At 46.3% G+C, this 22,982-nt stretch overlaps 1 protein-coding gene across 1 annotated transcript; it reads right to left on the reverse strand.

The window, feature by feature from the left end:
* Nucleotides 1–10,655: 10,655 nt before the first annotated feature.
* LOC130281872 (protein spinster homolog 1-like) lies at nt 10,656–13,807 on the reverse strand. The gene is made up of 2 exons (XM_056529604.1): nt 13,693–13,807; nt 10,656–12,212 (listed from the first exon to the last, which is right to left on the reverse strand). Exon 2 carries the CDS (start codon nt 12,185–12,187, stop codon nt 10,673–10,675), a length of 1,515 nt encoding a protein of 504 aa, XP_056385579.1. The 5' UTR covers nt 12,188–12,212; nt 13,693–13,807; the 3' UTR covers nt 10,656–10,672.
* Between the last annotated feature and the right edge of the window lie 9,175 nt (nt 13,808–22,982).

A 22,982-nucleotide genomic window follows, 5' to 3' on the forward strand; every position in this document is an offset into this window, starting at 1 on the left:
GATGGGACACAGTCAGGAGAATACACAACTATATAAGTGACTAACAGGCAGGGCCAGACAGACAAAACATATGCCCAGGCATTTAAGAATAAACAGCCCATTTTTCTAGTGGGGGTCCAACTGCTGGGACCCCCACCAATCACCCAATCACCCTGGTTCCAGTTGCTCTCCAGCTGTTATAAAGCTATAACTCCCATCATGTCTGGAGAGCCTCCGGCATTATAGGAGTTGTATTTTTGCAACAGCTGGAGAGCCCCAGATTAGGGTACAGCATCACCCATCATCACTGTGGAACTTACAAGTGACTCCAGCTGATAGGACAGTCAGGAGAATACACAATGATATCAGTGACCTGAGTGATGTCTTCTCTGTTGTCTTTTCTTCTTCATCTGGTTCAGACGTCAGGACGTCTTCCAGCTCCATCTTCTCTGCAGAGTCTGACGCCCGGACATCATAGGCTCCTCATCCTCTGTATGAAGACAGTAATCATTATTATTCTGCTAAATACTGTACCCCCTGAATATAAAACTACCATCCCTGTACCTCCTGCATATACTACCACCCACTGTACCCCCAAATATAATACTGCCACCCACTGTACCCCCTGAATATAATACTGCCACCCACTGTACCCCCTGAATATAATACAGCCTCCTACTGTACCCCCTGAAAATAATACTGCCACCTCCTGTACCCCCTTAATATAATCCTGCCACCTCCTGTACCCCCTTAATATAATACAGCCTCCTACTGTACCCCCTGAATATAATACAGCCTCCTACTGTACCCCCTGAATATAATACTGCCACCTACTGTACCCCCTGAATATAATACTGCCACCCACTGTACCCCCTGAATATAATACAGCCTCCTACTGTACCCCCTGAATATAATCCTGCCACCCACTGTACCCCCTGAATATAATACTGCCTCCTACTGTACCCCCTGAATATAATCCTGCCACCTACTGTACCCCCTGAATATAATCCTGCCACCTACTGTACCCCCTGAATATAATCCTGCCACCTACTGTACCCCCTGAATATAATACTGCCACCTACTTTACCCCCTGAATATAATGCTGCCACCTACTGTACCCCCTGAATATAATCCTGCCACCCACTGTACCCCCTGAATATAATCCTGCCACCTACTTTACCCCCTGAATATAATCCTGCCACCCACTGTACCCCCTGAATATAATCCTGCCACCTACTGTACCCCCTGAATATAATCCTGCCACCCAATATACCCCCTGAATATAATACTGCCACCTACTGTACCCCCTGAATATAATACTGCCACCCACTGTACCCCCTGAATATAATACAGCCTCCTACTGTACCCCCTGAATATAATCCTGCCACCCACTGTACCCCCTGAATATAATACTGCCTCCTAGTGTACCCCTGAATATAATCCTGCCACCTACTGTACCCCCTGAATATAATCCTGCCACCTACTGTACCCCCTGAATATAATACTGCCACCTACTGTACCCCCTGAATATAATACTGCCACCTACTTTACCCCCTGAATATAATACTGCCGCCTACTGTACCCCCTGAATATAATCCTGCCACCCACTGTACCCCCTGAATATAATCCTGCCACCTACTTTACCCCCTGAATATAATCCTGCCACCCACTGTACCCCCTGAATATAATCCTGCCACCTACTGTACCCCCTGAATATAATCCTGCCACCCAATATACCCCCTGAATATAATACTGCCACCTACTGTACCCCCTGAATATAATACTGCCACCCACTGTACCCCCTGAATATAATACAGCCTCCTACTGTACCCCCTGAATATAATCCTGCCACCCACTGTACCCCCTGAATATAATACTGCCTCCTAGTGTACCCCTGAATATAATCCTGCCACCTACTGTACCCCCTGAATATAATCCTGCCACCTACTGTACCCCCTGAATATAATACTGCCACCTACTGTACCCCCTGAATATAATACTGCCACCTACTTTACCCCCTGAATATAATACTGCCACCTACTGTACCCCCTGAATATAATCCTGCCACCCACTGTACCCCCTGAATATAATCCTGCCACCTACTTTACCCCCTGAATATAATCCTGCCACCCACTGTACCCCCTGAATATAATCCTGCCACCTACTGTACCCCCTGAATATAATCCTGCCACCCAATATACCCCCTGAATATAATACTGCCACCCAATGTACCCTCTGAATATAATACTGCCACATACAGTATATACACACACACCATTCATACATAAAGTACATACACACACACATCATAGACACGCCGCCTCCGCCCCCGACCCCACACATGCATAATACATACATACACACACATCATGCATACACATATCATGCATACACCTGCCGCCTCCAGATCCCCCCGCATAATATATCTCCACACATCATACATACATCTTGTTTACACACATCTATCATTCATACACACACATCATTCATACATCATACATACAGTACATACACACATCATTTATACACACATATCATTCATACATCATACATACAGTACATACACACATCATTCATACATCATAGATACAGTACATACCCACACATCATTTATACACACACATCATTCATACATCATATCTACAGTACATACACACACATCATTTATACACACACATCATTCATACATCATACATACAGTACATACACACATCATTTATACACACACATCATTCATACATCATACATACAGTACATACACACATCATTCATACATCATATATACAGTACATACCCACACATAATTTATACACACACATCATTCATACATCATACATACAGTACATACACACACACCATACATACACACACATCATTTATACACACACATCATTCATACATCATACATACAGTACATACACACACATCATTTATACACACACATCATTCATACATCATACATACAGTACATACACACATCATTCATACATCATAGATACAGTACATACACACACATCATTCATACACCATACATACAGTACATACACACACACACACCATACATACACACGCTGCCTCCGGACCCCAAATTCTATGATCACCTCATGAACAAGCAGATACCATTATTCAGGATGGCTGAACTTGTGCAGCCCCCCCCCCCCTCCCCCTACAGATTCAATACATTTTCTGCTGCAGATTTGCTCTGGTAGATTTTGCTACACATTGAAGTCAATGGGCAGCAAAATCTGCTGAATCAAATCTGCAGCAAAAATATGCACATGTGAATGCACCCTTAGGGTAGGGTCACATGTAACAGATCAGTAGTGTATGTTACTCTGCTGATCCATCAATGACTTGACCCTATAGTGTGCCTCCAGCTGTTTTCCCCTGTGTCCTGCTTACAGCAGCAATCCGCCGCTACGAGCCGCTCCATGATGTTTCCGAGTACATAGCATGTGCCCGCGGTGACTCTCAGGTCCCTGTGTGGCTGCTTGTTAGTGGCAGATTGCTGTTGTGAGCAGCACACAAGGGGGAAAACAGCAGGAGGCACTCTATAGAGTCAAGTCATCGGCGGATCCGCAGCGTAAAATATGCTGCGGATCTGTTACATGTAACTCTACCCTAATGTTAATCTGTACAGGATGATTTATGATAAGAGGGGTTTTCACAATATATATTTCTCTAACTTAAAGGAGTACTCCGGGATGCAAAAATTGCCATTCAGACAGCCAGCAGTAAAATATTAAATATACATGCCTCCTGTCACTCCCTCGGTGCCTCCAGTAACCCGCTCTGGCCTCCGCCCCGATCCTTTTCCTGGTTGCCGGTGGTCGGTGAGTCATACTGCACTCAGCCAAGCCCCGCCTCGGCCGGCGATAGGCTGAGCGGCAGTGTGACTCACCGACCACCGGCAACCAGGAAAAGGATCGGGGCAGAGGCCAGAGCGGGTTACTGGAGGCACCGGGGGAGCGAAAGCAGGTATATATATTTATTATTTTACTGCTGGCAGTCTGAATGACAATTTTTGCATCCTGGAGTACTCCTTTAAGACATTTACTGTAAGCCAGTGTTTTCCATGGCACCTCCAGCTGTTGCAAAACTACAACTCCAAGCATGCCCAGACAGCCTTTGGCTTGAGTTGTAGTTTTGCAACAGCAGGAGACACAAAACTACAAATCCCAGCATGCCCAAACAGCCAAAGGTTGTTTGGGCATGCAGGGATTTGTAGTTTTGTGTCTTCTGCTGTTGCAAAACTACAACTCCCAGCATGTCCGGAAAGCCAAAGGCTGTCTGGGCATGCTGGGAGTTGTAGGTTTACAACAGCTGAAGGCTCCATGGTTGGAAAACACTGGCTTCTGACATCAGAGGATGTCACTATGCGCAACTACTATGAAGTGAGCGCAGGAGTTCCTGCGCTAACTTCATAGGCATGCCTTAAATCAGTGGTCTTCAACCTGCTGACCTCTAGATGTTGCAAAACTACAATGAATATAATCCTGCCACCTACTGTACCCCCTGAATATAATCCTGCCACCTACTGTACCCCCTGAATATAATCCTGCCACCTACTGTACCCCCTGAATATAATACTGCCACCTACTGTACCCCCTGAATATAATACTGCCACCTACTTTACCCCCTGAATATAATACTGCCACCTACTGTACCCCCTGAATATAATCCTGCCACCCACTGTACCCCCTGAATATAATCCTGCCACCTACTTTACCCCCTGAATATAATCCTGCCACCCACTGTACCCCCTGAATATAATCCTGCCACCTACTGTACCCCCTGAATATAATCCTGCCACCCAATATACCCCCTGAATATAATACTGCCACCTACTGTACCCCCTGAATATAATACTGCCACCCACTGTACCCCCTGAATATAATACAGCCTCCTACTGTACCCCCTGAATATAATCCTGCCACCCACTGTACCCCCTGAATATAATACTGCCTCCTAGTGTACCCCTGAATATAATCCTGCCACCTACTGTACCCCCTGAATATAATCCTGCCACCTACTGTACCCCCTGAATATAATACTGCCACCTACTGTACCCCCTGAATATAATACTGCCACCTACTTTACCCCCTGAATATAATACTGCCACCTACTGTACCCCCTAAATATAATCCTGCCACCCACTGTACCCCCTGAATATAATCCTGCCACCTACTTTACCCCCTGAATATAATCCTGCCACCCACTGTACCCCCTGAATATAATCCTGCCACCTACTGTACCCCCTGAATATAATCCTGCCACCCAATATACCCCCTGAATATAATATTTATGATAATATTTATGATAAGAGGGGTTTTCACAATATATATTTCTCTAACTTAAAGGAGAACTCCGGGATGCAAAAATTGCCATTCAGACAGCCAGCAGTAAAATATTAAATATACATGCCTCCTGTCGCTCCCTCGGTGCCTCCAGTAACCCGCTCTGGCCTCCGCCCCGATCCTTTTCCTGGTTGCCGGTGGTCGGTGAGTCATACTGCACTCAGCCAAGCCCCGCCTCGGCCGGCGATAGGCTGAGCGGCAGTGTGACTCACCGACCACCGGCAACCAGGAAAAGGATCGGGGCAGAGGCCAGAGCGGGTTACTGGAGGCACCGGGGGAGCGAAAGCAGGTAAGTATATTTATTATTTTACTGCTGGCAGTCTGAATGACAATTTTTGCATCCTGCAACGGCTGTCCGGGCATGCTGGGAGTTGTAGTTTTGCAACATCTGGAGGTCCGCAGGTTGAAGAACACTGCCATAAATGAACGGCGCTGCAGGGGTTTACTCATACAGGGCGGAGGAAAGGGAAGCAGTCAGACAGACGGTCCTGCGGGCGGATTATCAGGCTGTGACTAATGGTCCTGCAGGCGGTGTGACTAGGTGAGATTACGGGCAGTCACTGCGGAAGGAGAGAGGCAGGGCTTCCTGTTGGCGCCGTACGTGCCATGCCCCTCCTCCTCCACTCACTTAATGCGGTGGAAAGGCAGGGGTGGGATAGTCACTCAGGTCCCACCCCAGGTCCTCCTCATGTAGACTGCACTGCTGCCAGACGGACAGGTCTGGTAGCAGCGGCTGCAGTCATACTGATTAATTAATGGCGGTGCCGGCCTTAATTGATGGCGGTGCCGGCCATAATGTGATTGTGGCAAGGGGGGCCCTGCGGGACCCCCTGGCTAACATGGCGACCGTTGCGACCTGTATAGCTACGCCACTGGAGAGGAGATAACATGTCTAGGGGCAGAGTACTCCTTTAACTCCTTGGGGACGGAGGGCGTATGCATACGCCCTCGCGTCCCGTCACTTAATGACGGAGGGCGTATCCATACGCCCTCCGTATTTCCGATCACTGCCGCTCGCCTGGCGGTGATCGGACCGGGATGCCTGCTGATATCTATCAGCAGGCATCCCATGGCAATGCCTAGGGGGGTCCTGAGACCCCCCCATGTCGGCGATCGCAGCAAATCGCAGGTCAATTCAGACTGGTGACCCGATCTCCCGGAAAATAAGAGTGATCGGAGCTGTCAGAGACAGCTCCAACCAGCCTAAAGGATAGGAGCGAGGTGGCAGTTTTGCCACCCCCTCCTATCCCCTGCCATTGGTCGGTCAGGCTGACCACAAATGGCAGGAGGGGGGCGGGGGGTTAGAGTTCATTTCCCCCCGCTCTGCCCACCGATCGAAGTCGGTACAGAGCGGGGGGAACACGGGCGGCGAGGGGGGGGAACATGGCCCGGCTTACCCGGACCTGAGGCGGCAGCATCCCGGAGCAGCGGCGTCATCATCTGAGCGGCGGACGGAAAGTGCATCGGAGAAGGCTGCAGTGAAGATCGCGATAAGTGATCTTCACTGTGGCCTTCTAAAAGCTGCAAAACTACAACTCCCAGCATTCCCACACAGCCAAAGGCTGTCTTGGCATGCTGAGGGTTGTAGTTTTGCAACATCTGGAGGGTCACAGTTTGGAGACCACTGTGTAGTGGTCTCTAAACTGTGGTCCTCCAGATGTTGCAAAACTACAACTTTCAGCATGCACTGACTGTCTGGGCATGCTGGGAGTTTTAGTTTTGCAACATCTGAAGTGGCACAGTTTGGAGACCACTATATGGTGGTCTCCAAACTGTAGCCCTCCAGATGTTGCAAAACTACAACTCCCAGCATGGCCAGACAGTCAGGGATGCTGGGCATGTAGTTCTGCAATATCTGGCCCTTCAGATGTTTCAGAACTACAACTCCCAGCATGCCTGGACAGTCTAGGCATGCTTGGAGTTGTAGTTTTGCAACATCTGGAGAGCTACAGTTTGGAGGCCACTGTTCTTCCCCAGTTGTTGCATTACTACAACTCCTAGCATGCCCAGACTGTCCAGGCATGCTGGGAGTTGTAGTTCTGCAACATCTGAAGGGCCAGATATTGCAGAACTACACGCCCAGCATCCCTGACTGTCTGGCCGTGCTGGGAATTGTAGTTTTGCAACAGCTGTAGGGATACTGGTTGGGAAACACTGAGCTAGAGTCTGTTTCCTAACTCAGTGATTCCAACCCGTGTGCCTCCAGCTGTTGCAAAACTACAACTCCCAGAGTGATCTGACAGACCGTACATGCTGGGAGTTGTAGTCTTGCAACAGCTGGAGGTACATGGGTTGGAATCACTGAGCTAGAGTCTGTTTTCTAACTCAGTGGTTCCCCAACAGTGTGCCTACAGCTGTTGTAAAACTACAACTCCCAGCATGTCAGTGCATTCTGGGAGTTGTCATTTTGCCACAGCTGAAGGTTTGGGGGCCCCCCCCCCCCCCTTGGGGCGCCCCCTCCCCCCCATCTGAATGTACAGGGTACATTCACACGGGCGGGTTTACTGTGGGTTTCCTTCAAGGAAACTTACTGTGAACCCCTGCCTGTGTGAATGTACCCTAAAAACACTACACTACACTAACAAATAATAAAAAGTAAAACACTACACATACACCCCCTTACACGTCGCCCCCCCCCCCCCCCCCCCCCAATAAAAATGAAAAACATCTCATACGGCAGTGTTTCCTGTTGTTTTTTTCGCTGTTCTGGCACCATAGGAGCTTCCTAAATGTGACATGCCCCCCAAAAACATTTCAGCAAAATTCACTCTCCAAAATCCCGTTGTCGCTCCTTCCCTTCTGAGCCCTCTACTGCGCCCGCAGAACACTTGACATACACATATGAGGTATTTCCTTACTCGAGAGAAATTGGGTTACAAATTTTGGGGGTATTTTTTTTTTCTTATTAGCCCTTGTAAAGTTTCAAAAACTGGGTCTACAAGAACATGCGAGTGTAAAAAATGAAGATTTTGAATTTTCTCCTTCACTTTGCTGCTATTCCTGTGAAACACCTAAAGGGTTAACAAACTTTTTGAATGTCATTTTGAATACTTTGAGGGGTGCAGTTTTTATAATGGGGTAATTTATGGGGTATTTCTAATATGAAGACCCTTCAAATCCACTTCAAACCTGAACTGGTCCCTGAAAAATTCAGATTTTGGAAATTTGGTGAAAAATTGGAAAATTGCTTCTGAACTTTGAAGCCCTCTGATGTCTTCCAAAAGTTAAAACATGTAAATTTTATGATGTAAACATAAAGTAGACATATTGTATTTGTGAATCAGTATATTATTTATTTGGAATGTCTGTTTTCCTTACAAGCAGAGAGCTTCAAAGTTAGAAAAATGCTAAATATTCTATTTTTTCATAAAATTTTGGAATTTTGGAATTTTTCAAGTATCGACAAAAATTTACCACTAACATAAAGTAAAATATATCACGAAAAAACAATCTCGGAATCGGAATGAAAATTAAAGGCATCCCAGAGTTATTAATGCTTAAAGTGACAGTGGTCAGAATTGCAAAAAATGCTCCTGTCCTTAGGGTTATAATGGGCTCAGTCCCCAAGGAGTTAAGCAAATTTCTCCCCATTTCATATCCAATTCCCTCCATTTTATGTTTAGTCAGTGAACATGAAATTGGGGGGAGATGGCTATATAAAATAGGGGGATTGGACATTAAATAGGGGGAACTTCACCATTTGTTTATAATATCGAAATCAAAATATTTACCTCCATAAACACAATTACACATATCTTGCAGCCCTAATACACACACATACACACATGTACATACACAAACACATACACACACATATACACACAAACACATACACACACAAACACATACACACACATATACACACAAACACATACACACATATACACACAAACACATATACACACATATACACAAATACATACACACACATATACACAAACACATATACACACAAACACATACACACATATACACACAAACACATACACACATATACACAAATACATACACAAACACATACACACACATATACACACAAACACATACACACATATACACACATGTACATACACAAACACATACACACACATACACACAAACACATACACACATATACACACATGTACATACACAAACACATACACACAAATATACACACAAACACATACACACATATATATATACACACATATACACAAATACATACACAAACACATATACACACATATACACACAAACACATACACACATATACACACAAACACACACACACATATACACACAAACACATACACACATATACACACAAACACATACACACATGTACATACACAAACACATACACACACATATAAACACACACGCACATACACACATATACACACAAACACATACACACATACACACAAACACATACACACATATACACACTAACACATACACACATATACACACAAACACATGCACACATATACACACAAACACATACACACATGTACACACATATACACACAAACACATACACACATATACACACAAACACATGCACACATATACACACAAACACATGCACACATATACACACAAACACATACACACACAAACACATACACACATATACACACAAACACACACACATGTACACACAAACACATATAAACACAAACACATACACACATATACACACAAACACATACACATACACACATATACCGACAAACACATACACACATATACACACAAACACATACACACATATACATACACACACATGCACACAAACACATGCACACATATACACACAAACACATACACACATATACATACACACATATACACACAAACACATACACACATATACACACAAACACATACACACATATAAACACAAACACATACACACATGTACATACACAAACACATACACACATATACACACAAACACATACACACATATACACACAAACACATATACACACAAACACATACACACATATACACACAAACACATACACACATATACACACAAACACATACACACATATACACACAAACACATACACACATATACACACAAACACATACACACATATACACACATATACACACAAACACATACACACATATACATACACACGCACATATACACAAACACATATATATCCCTCTTGTTATTAATAGTCTTTTTACATTGTTCTATTTGGGGTTTGGACACAGTTGGGTCGGTAGAGAATATTTTTATGGGGTAAAGTGGAACATAGAACAAATGCAGCAATTTTTTTCTTAATTTTTTTTTTTATTAAGTAAACGAGATAAAGGTAGGCAATGACTTTTCCTCAGTCTGAAGCGCGGTCCTCATCGGCAGGAAGCAGTGAGGAGGAGGAGGATGACGGAGGTTCTGATTCCATCTCTGCTTCTTTTTCGTCCCTCTCTATAAATAGGGCCGTGGCCATGAAGAAGGCCCCTCCGATGACTGCCATTATGGTGGAGGTCATGAGGGCGTACTCCAGGCTGCGGTATTTCAGAAGAGGGGATTTGGCATATCCTCGTTCGTAGGTGTCAGATATCAGGCCGATGAGGTACGGGCTGCCGGCGTCACCTAGGAGGTGATAGATTGTCATCTGCACGGCCAGAGCTGAAGATCTCCTCCACGGAGTTACTACTTTTAGTATAATGTCAGATATGAGAGTGAAATTTACTGACAGAAGCGTCTCTCCGATGAAGATGAAGATGTTGGTGGCAACAAGGCTGATGTTGCCAAAAGTCAATGCCAACAGAAGAAACGGGGCGGAGAGCATCATCGCGCAGCCACACACAAGCGGATCAGCCCGTGGGTTGGATTTGCGATATCTTTTACTTATCTCCGACCCTGCTACAACTCCCAGAATGCCGGAGACGACTGTAACCACACCAAATATTAGGATGTCGTGATAGTCACACGGTTCAGCACGGCAAGGGTCCTTCTCTTGTAGGAGTGTTCGTGCGTGGGTCAGGTATGATGGACCCCATACACCTATGGCTCCCACTATGAAGGATACAGCCGTCGATCCCATGGTGGTTAACATGAAGCTTCGATTTTTAAATAGTTTTTTCAGATCTGTCGCCCATTTGGCAAACTTCTGGGATTTGTTGTTCTTCTTCTCGTTTGTAGTCGTTCTTGGAAGCTCCTTTGTGACCAAAATCATCAAAGCCACAGCTATGAGGCCCAGGCCAGGGGTGACCCGAAACGCCCAGTGCCAATCGCCCCTTGCTGCATCAGTCACTTTGGGCCCGATGATGTATCCTAGTCCGCAGCCTACAGGTATGACGGAGTAAAACACGTTCAGCATGCGGGTCCGCTGGTCACTTGTAAAAAGGTCTGCAATGATGGAGGGGGCAATGGTGCAGAAAGTCGCCTCTCCGGCTCCAACCAGCCCACTCGTCAGCAGGAAGAGCAGGAAATACCCGTCAGGGATGAATGACAGGGTAAGTGTCATGCTCAGCCAAACGATGACTCCTGCGCAGACAGTATATTTCTTATTACAGTGGTCGCCCAAATATCCGGCAATTGGTGCGACCAGCACGTAGCTTCCAATGAACAATGTATTCAATAAGCCGGACAGACTAGCATTGGTGTCATATGCTTTCTGTATATAAGGCAGCACCCCCGCCACGCTGGAGCGATTTGCATAGATGAGCAAATTAACAAAGGCGAGGATCACTACGGTGATGATGGAACGTGCGGTGGACATCACGCTTAGAGATGGCAGGTTCTGCCTCTCAGGGATATCGCCCTTTTCTACATCAATATCACTATGGTCCTCCATTGCTTCTTCCTCCTCCTTCAGCAATGGGTCTTGTGGAGAGGCCATGGTCACAGGTCAGAGCCTGAAAACACTAGAGAGAGAGATAAGTGAAGACATTAGACAACATGTCATCATTCCTGTCATTATACAATAGATCCTTCATACAGAGCAGAAATGTCCAGCACAGAACCACAAGATAACACTAAGACCATCGCAGCCTCAGAAGAAGACGCTTCTCTATAAGTGTTTTATATGGAGACGTCTTCCCTGAGGTTTCCAATGTCTGATAACCTGAACCTGTCCGGTCCTAGTAATATCTGATAACCCTGAACCTGTCCGGTCCTAGTAATATCTGATAACCCTGAACCTGTCTGGTCCTAGTAATATCTGATAACCCTGAACCTGTCCGGTCCTAGTAATATCTGATAACCCTGAACCTGTCCGGTCCTAGTAATATCTGATTACCCTGAACCTGTCTGGTCCTAGTAATGTCTGATAACCCTGAACCTGTCCGGTCCTAGTAATATCTGATAACCCTGAACCTGTCCGGTCCTAGTAATATCTGATAACCCTGAACCTGTCCAGTCCTAGTAATATCTGATAACCCTGAACCTGTCCGGTCCTAGTAATATCTGATTACCCTGAACCTGTCTGGTCCTAGTAATATCTGATAACCCTGAACCTGTCCGGTCCTAGTAATATCTGATAATCCGGAACCTGTCCGGCCCTAGTAATATCTGATAACCCTGAACCTGTCCGGTCCTAGTAATATCTGATAACCCTGAACCTGTCCAGTCCTAGTAATATCTGATAACCCTGAACCTGTCCGGTCCTAGTAATATCTGATAACCCTGAACCTGTCCGGTCCTAGTAATATCTGATAACCCTGAACCTGTCCGGTCCCAGTAATATCTGATAACCCTGAACCTGTCCGGTCCTAGTAATATCTGATAACGCTGAACCTGTCCGGTCCTAGTAATGGCGGATTATAAGGGCTTGGCTGTATGGTCACTGGGCCATGGGAACTTCATACTGTAGATACAATTGGGCTATCCTGCTATATACATTTACCATTAATGAACCTACCCCACCTCATTGGGATCTATCCGTCCCCTATATGACTTTCTGCCACTAGTTGATTTGAACATTTTCCCTTTCGGAGTACCCAGAGTATTTCTATTGTTAGTACACAGAATACTATTACATACTATTATATTTCTGCCCTAATCTTTCTGTCATTCTTTTACTACACCACCAAATCTTTCTCATAGACTCATATCTTTTAGAATTTCATGAATTAGGACTCTTTTTCTTGGGGGCTTTTTTGGGCATAATTGCCTTTTAGCAGTTTTGCAAGAAAAAGCTCTGGTCATGTTACTATCTGTGCGTTTTATTATGTTTAATGCCTAAGCCAAGTATTGTCACAATGCTATGAGGAATATAACTTTTCTTATTTCTTTTGGAAATTAATTTCTCTTTTTTTTTTGCTCTAAAAAAAAAAGCAACAACAAAAAAAAACCTGACAAACAAAATGCCCTGTGTATGTATGAATAGAAGAGGCTGAGACTTACCTTGTGGTTCTCTCTTCAGACAAGGAACGGTCAAAATCTCGAATTCTCTATCGCAAATAGAAACTCTCTCTAAGAAACACTTTACACCACAGGTTGTGAATGCAAAACACACTGAAGAGACTGCAGCCGGCGCGCACCTCCTTGTACAGCTTACGGTGACATCATCACAAGCATGTGTGACATCACAGGGTTCTAAACCATCTTCAGGTATGTGTATATCTGTACAGTAAATGTGAGGAGCCGTATTAGTCCAGTGATGCAGATTGTAATACCTTTTTTATTGGACTAACAGAATGTTGTAGAGACAAACTTTCGGGATTCCTCCCTGATAATTTATCAAGTCCTTTGATCATTAATCCTTGACTATTGGACTTGATAAAGGGCGGAATCCCGAAAGTTTGTCTCTACAAAATTCTGTTAGTCCAATAAAAAAGGTATTACAAGAGACTGCAACATTTTTTTTTATTTGTGTATATATATATATATATATATATATATATATATATATATAGTTCCAAGGAAAATGCTGTGGCACTCAAGGTATGGTGAAAAAATGAAAACCATTTATTCATCCCAAATGTGCAAAGAGCGACATTTCGATGGTCTCACACCATCATTATGAAGCCACTTGATAATGATGGTGTGAGACCATCGAAACGTCGCTCTCTGCACATTTTGGATGAATAAATAGTTTTCATTTTTTCACCATACCTTGAGTGCCACAACATCTTCCTTGGATCTACGTAAGCAGGATCCTGGACCCGGACCCTAGCTGGAGGCACCTACTTACGCTTTAGGAGTGCTGCTTTCTTCTTTGACATATATATATACCGTATTTATCGGGGTATACCACGCACCGGCCTATAACACGCACCCTCATTTTACCAAGGATATTTGGGTAAAAAAAGTTTTTTACCCAAATATCCATGATAAAATGAGGGTGCGTGTGTGCGCGTGTATACCCCGATATACCCCCAGGAAAGGCAGGGGGAGAGAGGCCGTCGCTGCCCGCTTCTCTCCCCCTGCCTTTCCTGGGGTCTAGAGCGCTGCTGTCGGCCCTTTTCACCCCCTGGTTATCGGCGCCGCTGCCCGTTCTGTCCCCCTGACTATCGGTGCCGGCGCCGATAGCCAGGGGGAGAGAAGCGGCGCCGACAGCCAGGGGGAGAGAAGGGGCAGCGGCACCCATTGCCGGCGCCGCTGCCCCGTTGCCTCCCCCCATCCCCGGTGGCATAATTACCTGAGTCCGGTCCGCGCTGCTCCAGGCCTCCGTCGTGCGTCCTCGGCGTCATTGCTATGCACTGAACGGCGCGGCGCATGACGTCAGAGCGCCGCGCCGTGCATAGCAACGACGCTGGGGACGCACGACGGAGGCCTGGAGCAGCGCGGACCGGACTCAGGTAATTATGCAACCGGGAATGGGTGCCGCTGCCCCTTCTCTCCCCCTGACTGTCGGCGCCGCTTCTCTCCCCCTGGCTATCGGCGCCGGCACCGATAGTCAAGGGGACAGAACAGGCAGCGGCGCCGATAACCAGGGGGTGAAAAGGGCCGACAGCAGCGCTCTAGACCCCAGGGAAGGCAGGGGGAGAGAAGCGGGCAGCGACGGCCTCTCTCCCCCTGCCTTTCCTGGGGGGGGGGGGGGGGGTATCGGCGTATAACACGCACACAAACTTTAGGCTAAAAATTTTAGCCTAAAAAGTGCGTGTTATACGCCGGTAAATACGGTATATATATATATATATATATATATATACACACCTAGAAATACATCAAGTACATAAAAACATCTTTTAGAAAAATATTTCCCCAGGCCTGCCGAGTATATCCCCGTACTTCACAGTGTCTACTTAGTTTATGTATTTTAATCTTTTGACCTTTAAACCCCACTAGGACCAAGGACATCCTGAGACATAAAGGGGTATTCCAGGCCAAAACTTTTTTTTTATATATCACCTGGCTCCGGAAAGTTAAACAGATTTGTAAATTACTTCTATTAAAAAATATTAATCATTCCAATAGTTATTAGCTTCTGAAGTTGAGTTGTTGTTTTCTATCTAACTGCTCTCTGATGACTCACGTCCCGGGAGCTGTGCAGTTCCTATGGGGATATTCTCCCATCATGCACAGCTCCCGGGACGTGACATCATCATTGAGCAGTTAGACAGAAAACTTCAGAAGCTAATAACTATTGGAAGGATTAAGATTTTTTAATAGAAGTAATTTACAAATCTGTTTAACTTTCCGGAGCCAGTTGATATATATAAAAAAAAGGTTTTGCCTGGACCCCTTAAGGACCGGGGTTTTTTCCGTTTTTGCATTTTCGTTTTTTGCTCCTTGCCTTTAAAAAATCATAACTCTTTCAATTTTGCACCTAAAAATCCATATGATGGCTTATTTTTTGCACCACCAATTCTACTTTGTAATGACGTCAGTCATTGTGCCCAAAAATCTACGGTGAAACGGGAAAAAAAATCATTGTGAGACAAAATTGAAAAAAAAAACGCCATTTTGTAACTTTTGGGGGCTTCCGTTTCTACACAGTAAATTTTTCGGTAAAAATGACACCTTACCTTTATTCTGTAGGTCCATATGATTAAAATGATATCCTACTTATACAGGTTTGAATTTGTCGCACTTCTGGAAAAAATCATAACTTCATGCAGAAAAATGTATACGTTTAAAATTGTCATCTTCTGACCCCTATAACTTTTTTATTTTTCCGTGTATGGGGCGGTATGAGGGCTCATTTTTTGCGCCGTGATCTGAAGTTTTTAACGGTACCATTTTTGCATTGATAGGACTTATTGATCGCTTTTTATTCATTTTTTCATGATATAAAAAGTGACCAAAAATGCACTATTTTGGACTTTGGAATTTTTTTGCGCGCACGCCATTGACCGTGCGGTTTAATTAACGATATATTTTTATAATTCGGACATTTCCGCACGCGGCGATACCACATATGTTTATTTTTATTTTTATTTACACTGTGTTTTTTCTTTTATGGGAAAAGGGGGGTGATTCAAACTTTTAATAGGGAAGGGGTTAAATGATGTTTATTCACTTTTTTTTTGCACTTTTTTTTTGCAGTGTTATAGGTCCCATAGGGACCTATAACACTGCACACACTGATCTTTTACATTGATCACTGGTTTCTCATAAGAAACCAGTGATCGATGATTCTGCCACATGACTGCTCATGCCTGGATCTCAGGCACTGAGCTGTCATTCGGCGATCGGACAGCGAGGAGGCAGGTAGGGGCCCTCCCGCTGTCCTGTCAGCTGTTCGGGATGCCGCGATTTCACCGCGGCTATCCCGAACAGCCCACTGAGCTAGCCGGCATGCTTTCGGTTTCACTTTAGACGCGGCGTTCAACTTTGAACGCCGCGTCTAAAGGGTTAATAGCGCGCGGCACAGCGATCAATGCCGCGCGCTATTAGCCACGGGTCCCGGCCGTTGTTAGAGGCCAGGCCCGAACCGCTATGACGCGGGGCCACGCCGTGGCCCCGCGTTATAGATCGGGAGTGGACACATGACGTTCCAGTACGTCATGTGTCCTTAAGGGGTTAAGGGCTCTCAGCGTTTCTGTTCACCACCAGTAACAGGACGTTGAACGGAACATTACCACCCTCCCCCTCCCCCCCCCATGTCAGCGATCGCGATCTGCGAAGATCCCGGGTAAAACGGGTCTCCAGTGACCAGGAAAATAAGGAGGATCGGGGCTGACAAGACAGCATTGTTCCCCCTGAAGGGATAGGAGTGAGGTGGTAGGGGTGCCACCCCTCCTTTCCCTGCTATTGGTCAGTCAGAGGTGACCAACCAATAGCTAGAGATGAGCGAATCGAAGTTGATGAACCCGAATTCGTTAAAAATTTCATGAAAAATTGGATTCCCAAAGAATACAAATATCGCTGCAATTCTATCGCACGAACCGCTTCATTAAACTCCATTTTACAGCGTTCCAGGCTACTGGGGACCAAAGATGGCAGATCCACATGTGAGTACATGGGGCAGGGGATTATGGGAGGGCGGGAAACAGCGGCGGGAATGAAGGTAGACGTGCTGACCCTGAATCACATGTGAGATGCAGCCTATCAGTGTTCACTGACCCCTGTGATGTCACAGCCCCTATATAATCGGCGGCCATCTTGCCTCTCTTCATTTCATCTATGCACTCAGATGTAGAGGACGGGACTGTGTGTGTGTGAATAGCTCATACCACAGCGTTACACTGCAACTGCTAGTCACATCAGCATTAGGGAAAGGTAGGAGTGCAGAGTGCTGTGCTGTTACTCTGAGAAGGATCATTGATTGCTAAACCTCCTATTCACGTTATTGAGCATTGCAGCAGAGAGGGGCAGATAGCTGTCAGCTGCCTCATACAGATCTCCAAGCTGCCTGAACTTTCTGAAGCATCTCATCTCCTCATTTTTCAGCCCAATTGAGTTTATTTTTATTTGCTCCACAAATCTTCTGCTGCTCAGAATTGTGTGACAGAGTGCAATTTAGGGTTTAATCCCTGGATTTTTTTTGTGGTGCTGCACTGTTGGGTCCTGCTGCTGTTCAGAAATATGTGATTGTTCAGTGGACTGTAGTGCATTTGCATCATTTTGTACCTGTTAATCTGTCAAGGGGCTGGCTACATACTGTGTAAGTCCAAACAATACTATTCACCGGCTGTTTGTTTTTTTAAACAGTTTTTTCTGCGTATAGTTACGCATAGCCCTCATCAGTGCATACCGCATAGGTACATGCAAGTATTGTACCATTTAGTACCTGTTAAGCTGTCAAGGTGCTCCATACCGTCAAAGTCCAAACAATAGTATCCACCGGCTGGTGTTTTACAAAAATACAGAGTTTTTTCTGCTAATAGGCCCTCATCAGTGCATACCGCATAGGTACATGCAAGTATTGTACCATTTAGTACCTGTTAAGCTGTCAAGGTGCTCCACACTGTCAAAGTCCAAACAATAGTATCCACCGGCTGGTGTTTTACAAAAATACAGATTTTTTTTCCTGCTAATAGTTAGGCATATTACTGCCCTCATCAGTGCATACCCCATAGGTACATCCAAATATTGTACCATTTAGTACCTGTTAAGCTGTAAAGGTGCTCCATACCATCAAAGTCCAAACAATAGTATCCACCGGCTGGTGTACTACAAAAATACAGAGTTTTTTCTGCTAATAGGCCCTCATCAGTGCATACCGCATAGGTACATCCAAGTATTGTACCATTTAGTACCTGTTAAGCTGTCAAGGTGCTCCATGCCATCAAAGTCCAATCAATAGTATCCACCGGCTGGTGTTTTACAAAAACGACAGAGTTTTTTTCTGCTAATAGTTAGGCATATTACTGCCCTCATCAGTGCATACCGCATAGGTACATCCAAGTATTGTATCATTTAGTAGCTGTCAAGGAGCTCCAAACCGTCAAAGTCCAAACAATAGTATCCACCGGCTGGTGTATTACAAAAATACAGAGTTTTTTCTGCTAATAGTTAGGCATATTACTGCCCTCATCAGTGCATACCGCATACGTACATCCAAGTATTGTACCATCTAGTACCTGTTTATCTGTCAAGGGCCTACATACTGTTCAAGGACAGCCGTAAGTAATCACCTGCTGCTGTTCTAGACAAATACTGTTTAAAGAGTGGTGTAGCGTATTGTAATACCCTCATAAACGCACTAACTATGTTAGGCAGAGAAGTGCCAGGACGTGCACAGAGGAGTGGCAGAGGCCTAAATACTTCAGGCAGAGTTGGCAGCAGATTGGGTCGAGTGGCAGCAGGAGTCGCAGCCTGAGCCTGAGCTTCCGTTATCAGCCAGCGGTCGTGTCTCCACCAGCAACCCATCTGTCTTCGTCGATTGGTTAACACGCTTATCCACATCATCACAAGTGACATCTGACACCCCCAGTCAACAGTCGGTGGGGTCCTCAGACACAACCCTCAGTTGGCATGGCCCGGGAGCAGTCCTTGTCCTCCCATTGCCTTTGTCCTATGCTGTTCCCTCTCCTAAAGAAGTATCTTATGCTGTGGGTTCAGCTCCACTATTTACTGAGGATGATCTAATAGAGGACAGTCAGCAGCTACTGGACAGCCAAGAAGGGGAGGAGACATGCGCCGCTTGCTCCGCTAGGCAGACAGGTAGTGATGCGGAGAGTGACGTGGGAGGCGGTGTTGCAAGTGTTCAGGGTCCTGAAGCAGACACTGTTAGGGAACCTGAGGAGGACATCAGTGACGTGCACACAACTGTTGATGATGATGAAGCCGATCGCAATTGGGAGCCGGGTGGAGAAGGGGCTTCATCATCATCAGGAGAAGAGAGTTGCAGGTTGCCCTTGAGGCAGCAAGGCGGTAGCACGGTTGGGAGTCAGCGTGGTGGCAGTAATGGAAATTCAGGAGCCAAACGTGCCCGGGGGAGACCACCTGCTTCGCGGCAGCCTACCTTTCCGGGAGATAGTGGAACAGGGGTTCCTGGAGATGGCGCCAGTAGCAGTCAATTAGTGAGGACTGCGGGTGGGAAAATCAGCTACTCGGCGGTGTGGAAGTTTTTCATAAGGCATCCGGAGGAGGTTCACGTAGCCACATGCAAGATCTGTCGGCAGAAGGTGAAGCGTGGCCAGGGTCCCAATGTCGGCACCACGGTCCTGCGTCAACACATGCTTCACCACCATAAAGCAGCCTGGGATAACCGTGGCTCCGATGTAGTGGTCCAGCCTGCTGCATCACCCAGTGGCCATCCGCTACCTCCTTCATCCAGCCAAGGCTCCACCACCTCAGCCGAAGAGAGCAGTGTGTCAAACCCTCCTTCTGTCGCTCCTGCTTCTCCCGCTTTAAGTCCAAGAGACAACAGTATGCGCCCACTCATCCAACGGCGCAAAAGTTGAATGTGCTCCTGTCCAAATTGCTGGTGTTGCAGTCCCTCCCTTTTCAAGTGGTGGACTCTGCACCTTTCAGAGAATTGATGGCTTGTGCCGAGCCGAGGTGGAGAGTCCCAAGCCATCATTTCTTTGCGAAGAAGGCAGTACCATCCCTGCATAAGTTTGTACAAGAGAAGGTGGGCCAGTCCTTGAGCCTGTCGGTGTGTTCAAAAGTGCACGGCAGTGGAACCATGGTGACCGACAACGGGAAGAACATCGTGTCCGCGCTGCGACAAGGAAGTGTGAAACATGCACCCTGCATGGCACACGTGTTGAATCTGGTTATCAAGCGCTTCCTCAAATCTTCACCCCATTTGCAAAACATCCTGAAAAGGGCAAGAAAACTGTGCTACACTTCAGCCACTCGTACACCGCCAAGCACACCTTCCTTGAGCTGCAGCGTCAGAACGGTATCCCACAACATAGTCTTATTTGTGACGTGTCCACACGTTGGAATTCCACCCTCCATATGTTGGACAGACTATACAAACAAAGAAAAGCCATCTGCGATTTCTTGATGATCCAAGCAGATAGGAGTACTTCCCTGTATAACTTCAATGTGAACCAGTGGCAGCTCATATGTGACACCTGCCGTTTGCTGAGGCCCTTTGAGGAAGCCACATTATTTGTGAGTCGCCTGGATTACGCCATGAACTACGTAATTCCACTCCTACATTTCCTACAACAAATGATTGAAACCATGGCTGGTCACGGCAATGGAGATGTTGCGCCTACATCTCCAGGCTACATGGGCCCTGTGGGGGCTGAACTGGAGGAGGAGGATGATGAGGGGCAGAGCTGTGCACAGTTTAGGTTGGATGAGATGGCCGGTGTTTCTAGTCTTCGGACAGGAGAGGAGGAGCAGGAGCAGCCAGAGGAGCTGGAGGGTTATGAGGAAGTTGAGACAGAGGACCCAGACACACCGTGGCAGTATGCAGTGGAGATGGAGGCAGGTAGTCCCTCCGAGTCACTGGCGCAAATGGCACGATGCATGCTCAGTTGCTTGCATAGTGACCCCCGAATTGTGAAAATACGCCAGCGGGATGACTTCTGGATCTCCACCTTAATAGACCCTCGCTACCGTCCCAAAATGGGGGCCTTTTTTACACCCACTGAGAGGGAGGACAAACTGACCTACTACAGAGAGTTTCTATGTAGTCAATTGGCTGATGCCTATCGGCCACATGGTCCATCCATTCGCAGGTCTGACTCGGGGGGCCCTCTGCGCTCACCTTCCACTGCCATGGCTGCTGGGGAGGGGAGGGGTGGCAAGAGCAGTACCAGCTCAATCAGCAGCAGCCTGAGTCTACAGTCGCTGATGAGTAGCTTTCTTCACCCGCATAGTGAAGCAACTCATCAGCAGCAGGTAGACATGGAGCAGGACCTGAACCAGCAGGTGGTGGCATACCTTGACATGGCCATGCCAACAACCATTGAAGATCCGCTGGACTTCTGGGCAGCCAAACTTGATTTATGGCCACAACTAGCAGAGTTTGCCCTGGAAAAGCTGTCCTGCCCGGACAGTAATGTGCGAACTCGTCTGTCCACTAAAAATGGAGAGACTGACGTTTGTCAAGATGAATCAGGGATGGATCAGCCAAGATTTCCAGCCACCAAAGCCAGATGGCTTGGAGTAGATTGAACATGCTCCTACAACAAAAATTTCTCAATTATGGTTGGTTATGAAACCCTCTGGGGCAGACCTGGGCATTGTATGGCCCGCTTGCCATATACGGCCCTTTGATTGGCTCTGACCGGCCCGCGCTGACTGCGGAAACAACTATGATGCCTAATCTGGGGGACATTTATGCTGCCTAATCTGTGGGACATCTATGCTGCCTAATCTGGGGGACAAGTATGCTCCTAATCTGGGGGAAATCTATGCTGCCTAATCTGGGGGACAACTATGCTCCTAATCTGGGGGACAACTATGCTCCTCATCTGGGGGACATCTTTGCTGCCTAATCTGGGGGACAATTATGCTCCTAATCTGGGGGACATCTATGCTGCCTAATCTGGGGGACATCTATGCTGCCTAATCTGTAGGACATCTATGCTGCCTAATCTGGGGGACAAGTATGCTCCTAATCTGGGGGACATCTATGCTGCCTAACCTGGGGGACAATTATGCTCCTAATCTGGGGGACATCTATGCTGCCTAATCTGGGGGACATCTATGCTGCCTAATCTGTAGGACATCTATGCTGCCTAATCTGGGGGACAATTATGCTCCTAATCTGGGGGACATCTATGCTGCCCAATCTGGGGGACATCTATGCTGCCTAATCTGGGGGACATCTATGATGCCTAATCTGGGGGACATCTATGCTGCCTAATCTGGGACAACTATGCTCCTAATCTGGG

Source organism: Hyla sarda, chromosome 7 (genome assembly GCF_029499605.1).
Source record: "Hyla sarda isolate aHylSar1 chromosome 7, aHylSar1.hap1, whole genome shotgun sequence".
NCBI classification, from domain to species: Eukaryota; Metazoa; Chordata; class Amphibia; order Anura; family Hylidae; genus Hyla; species Hyla sarda.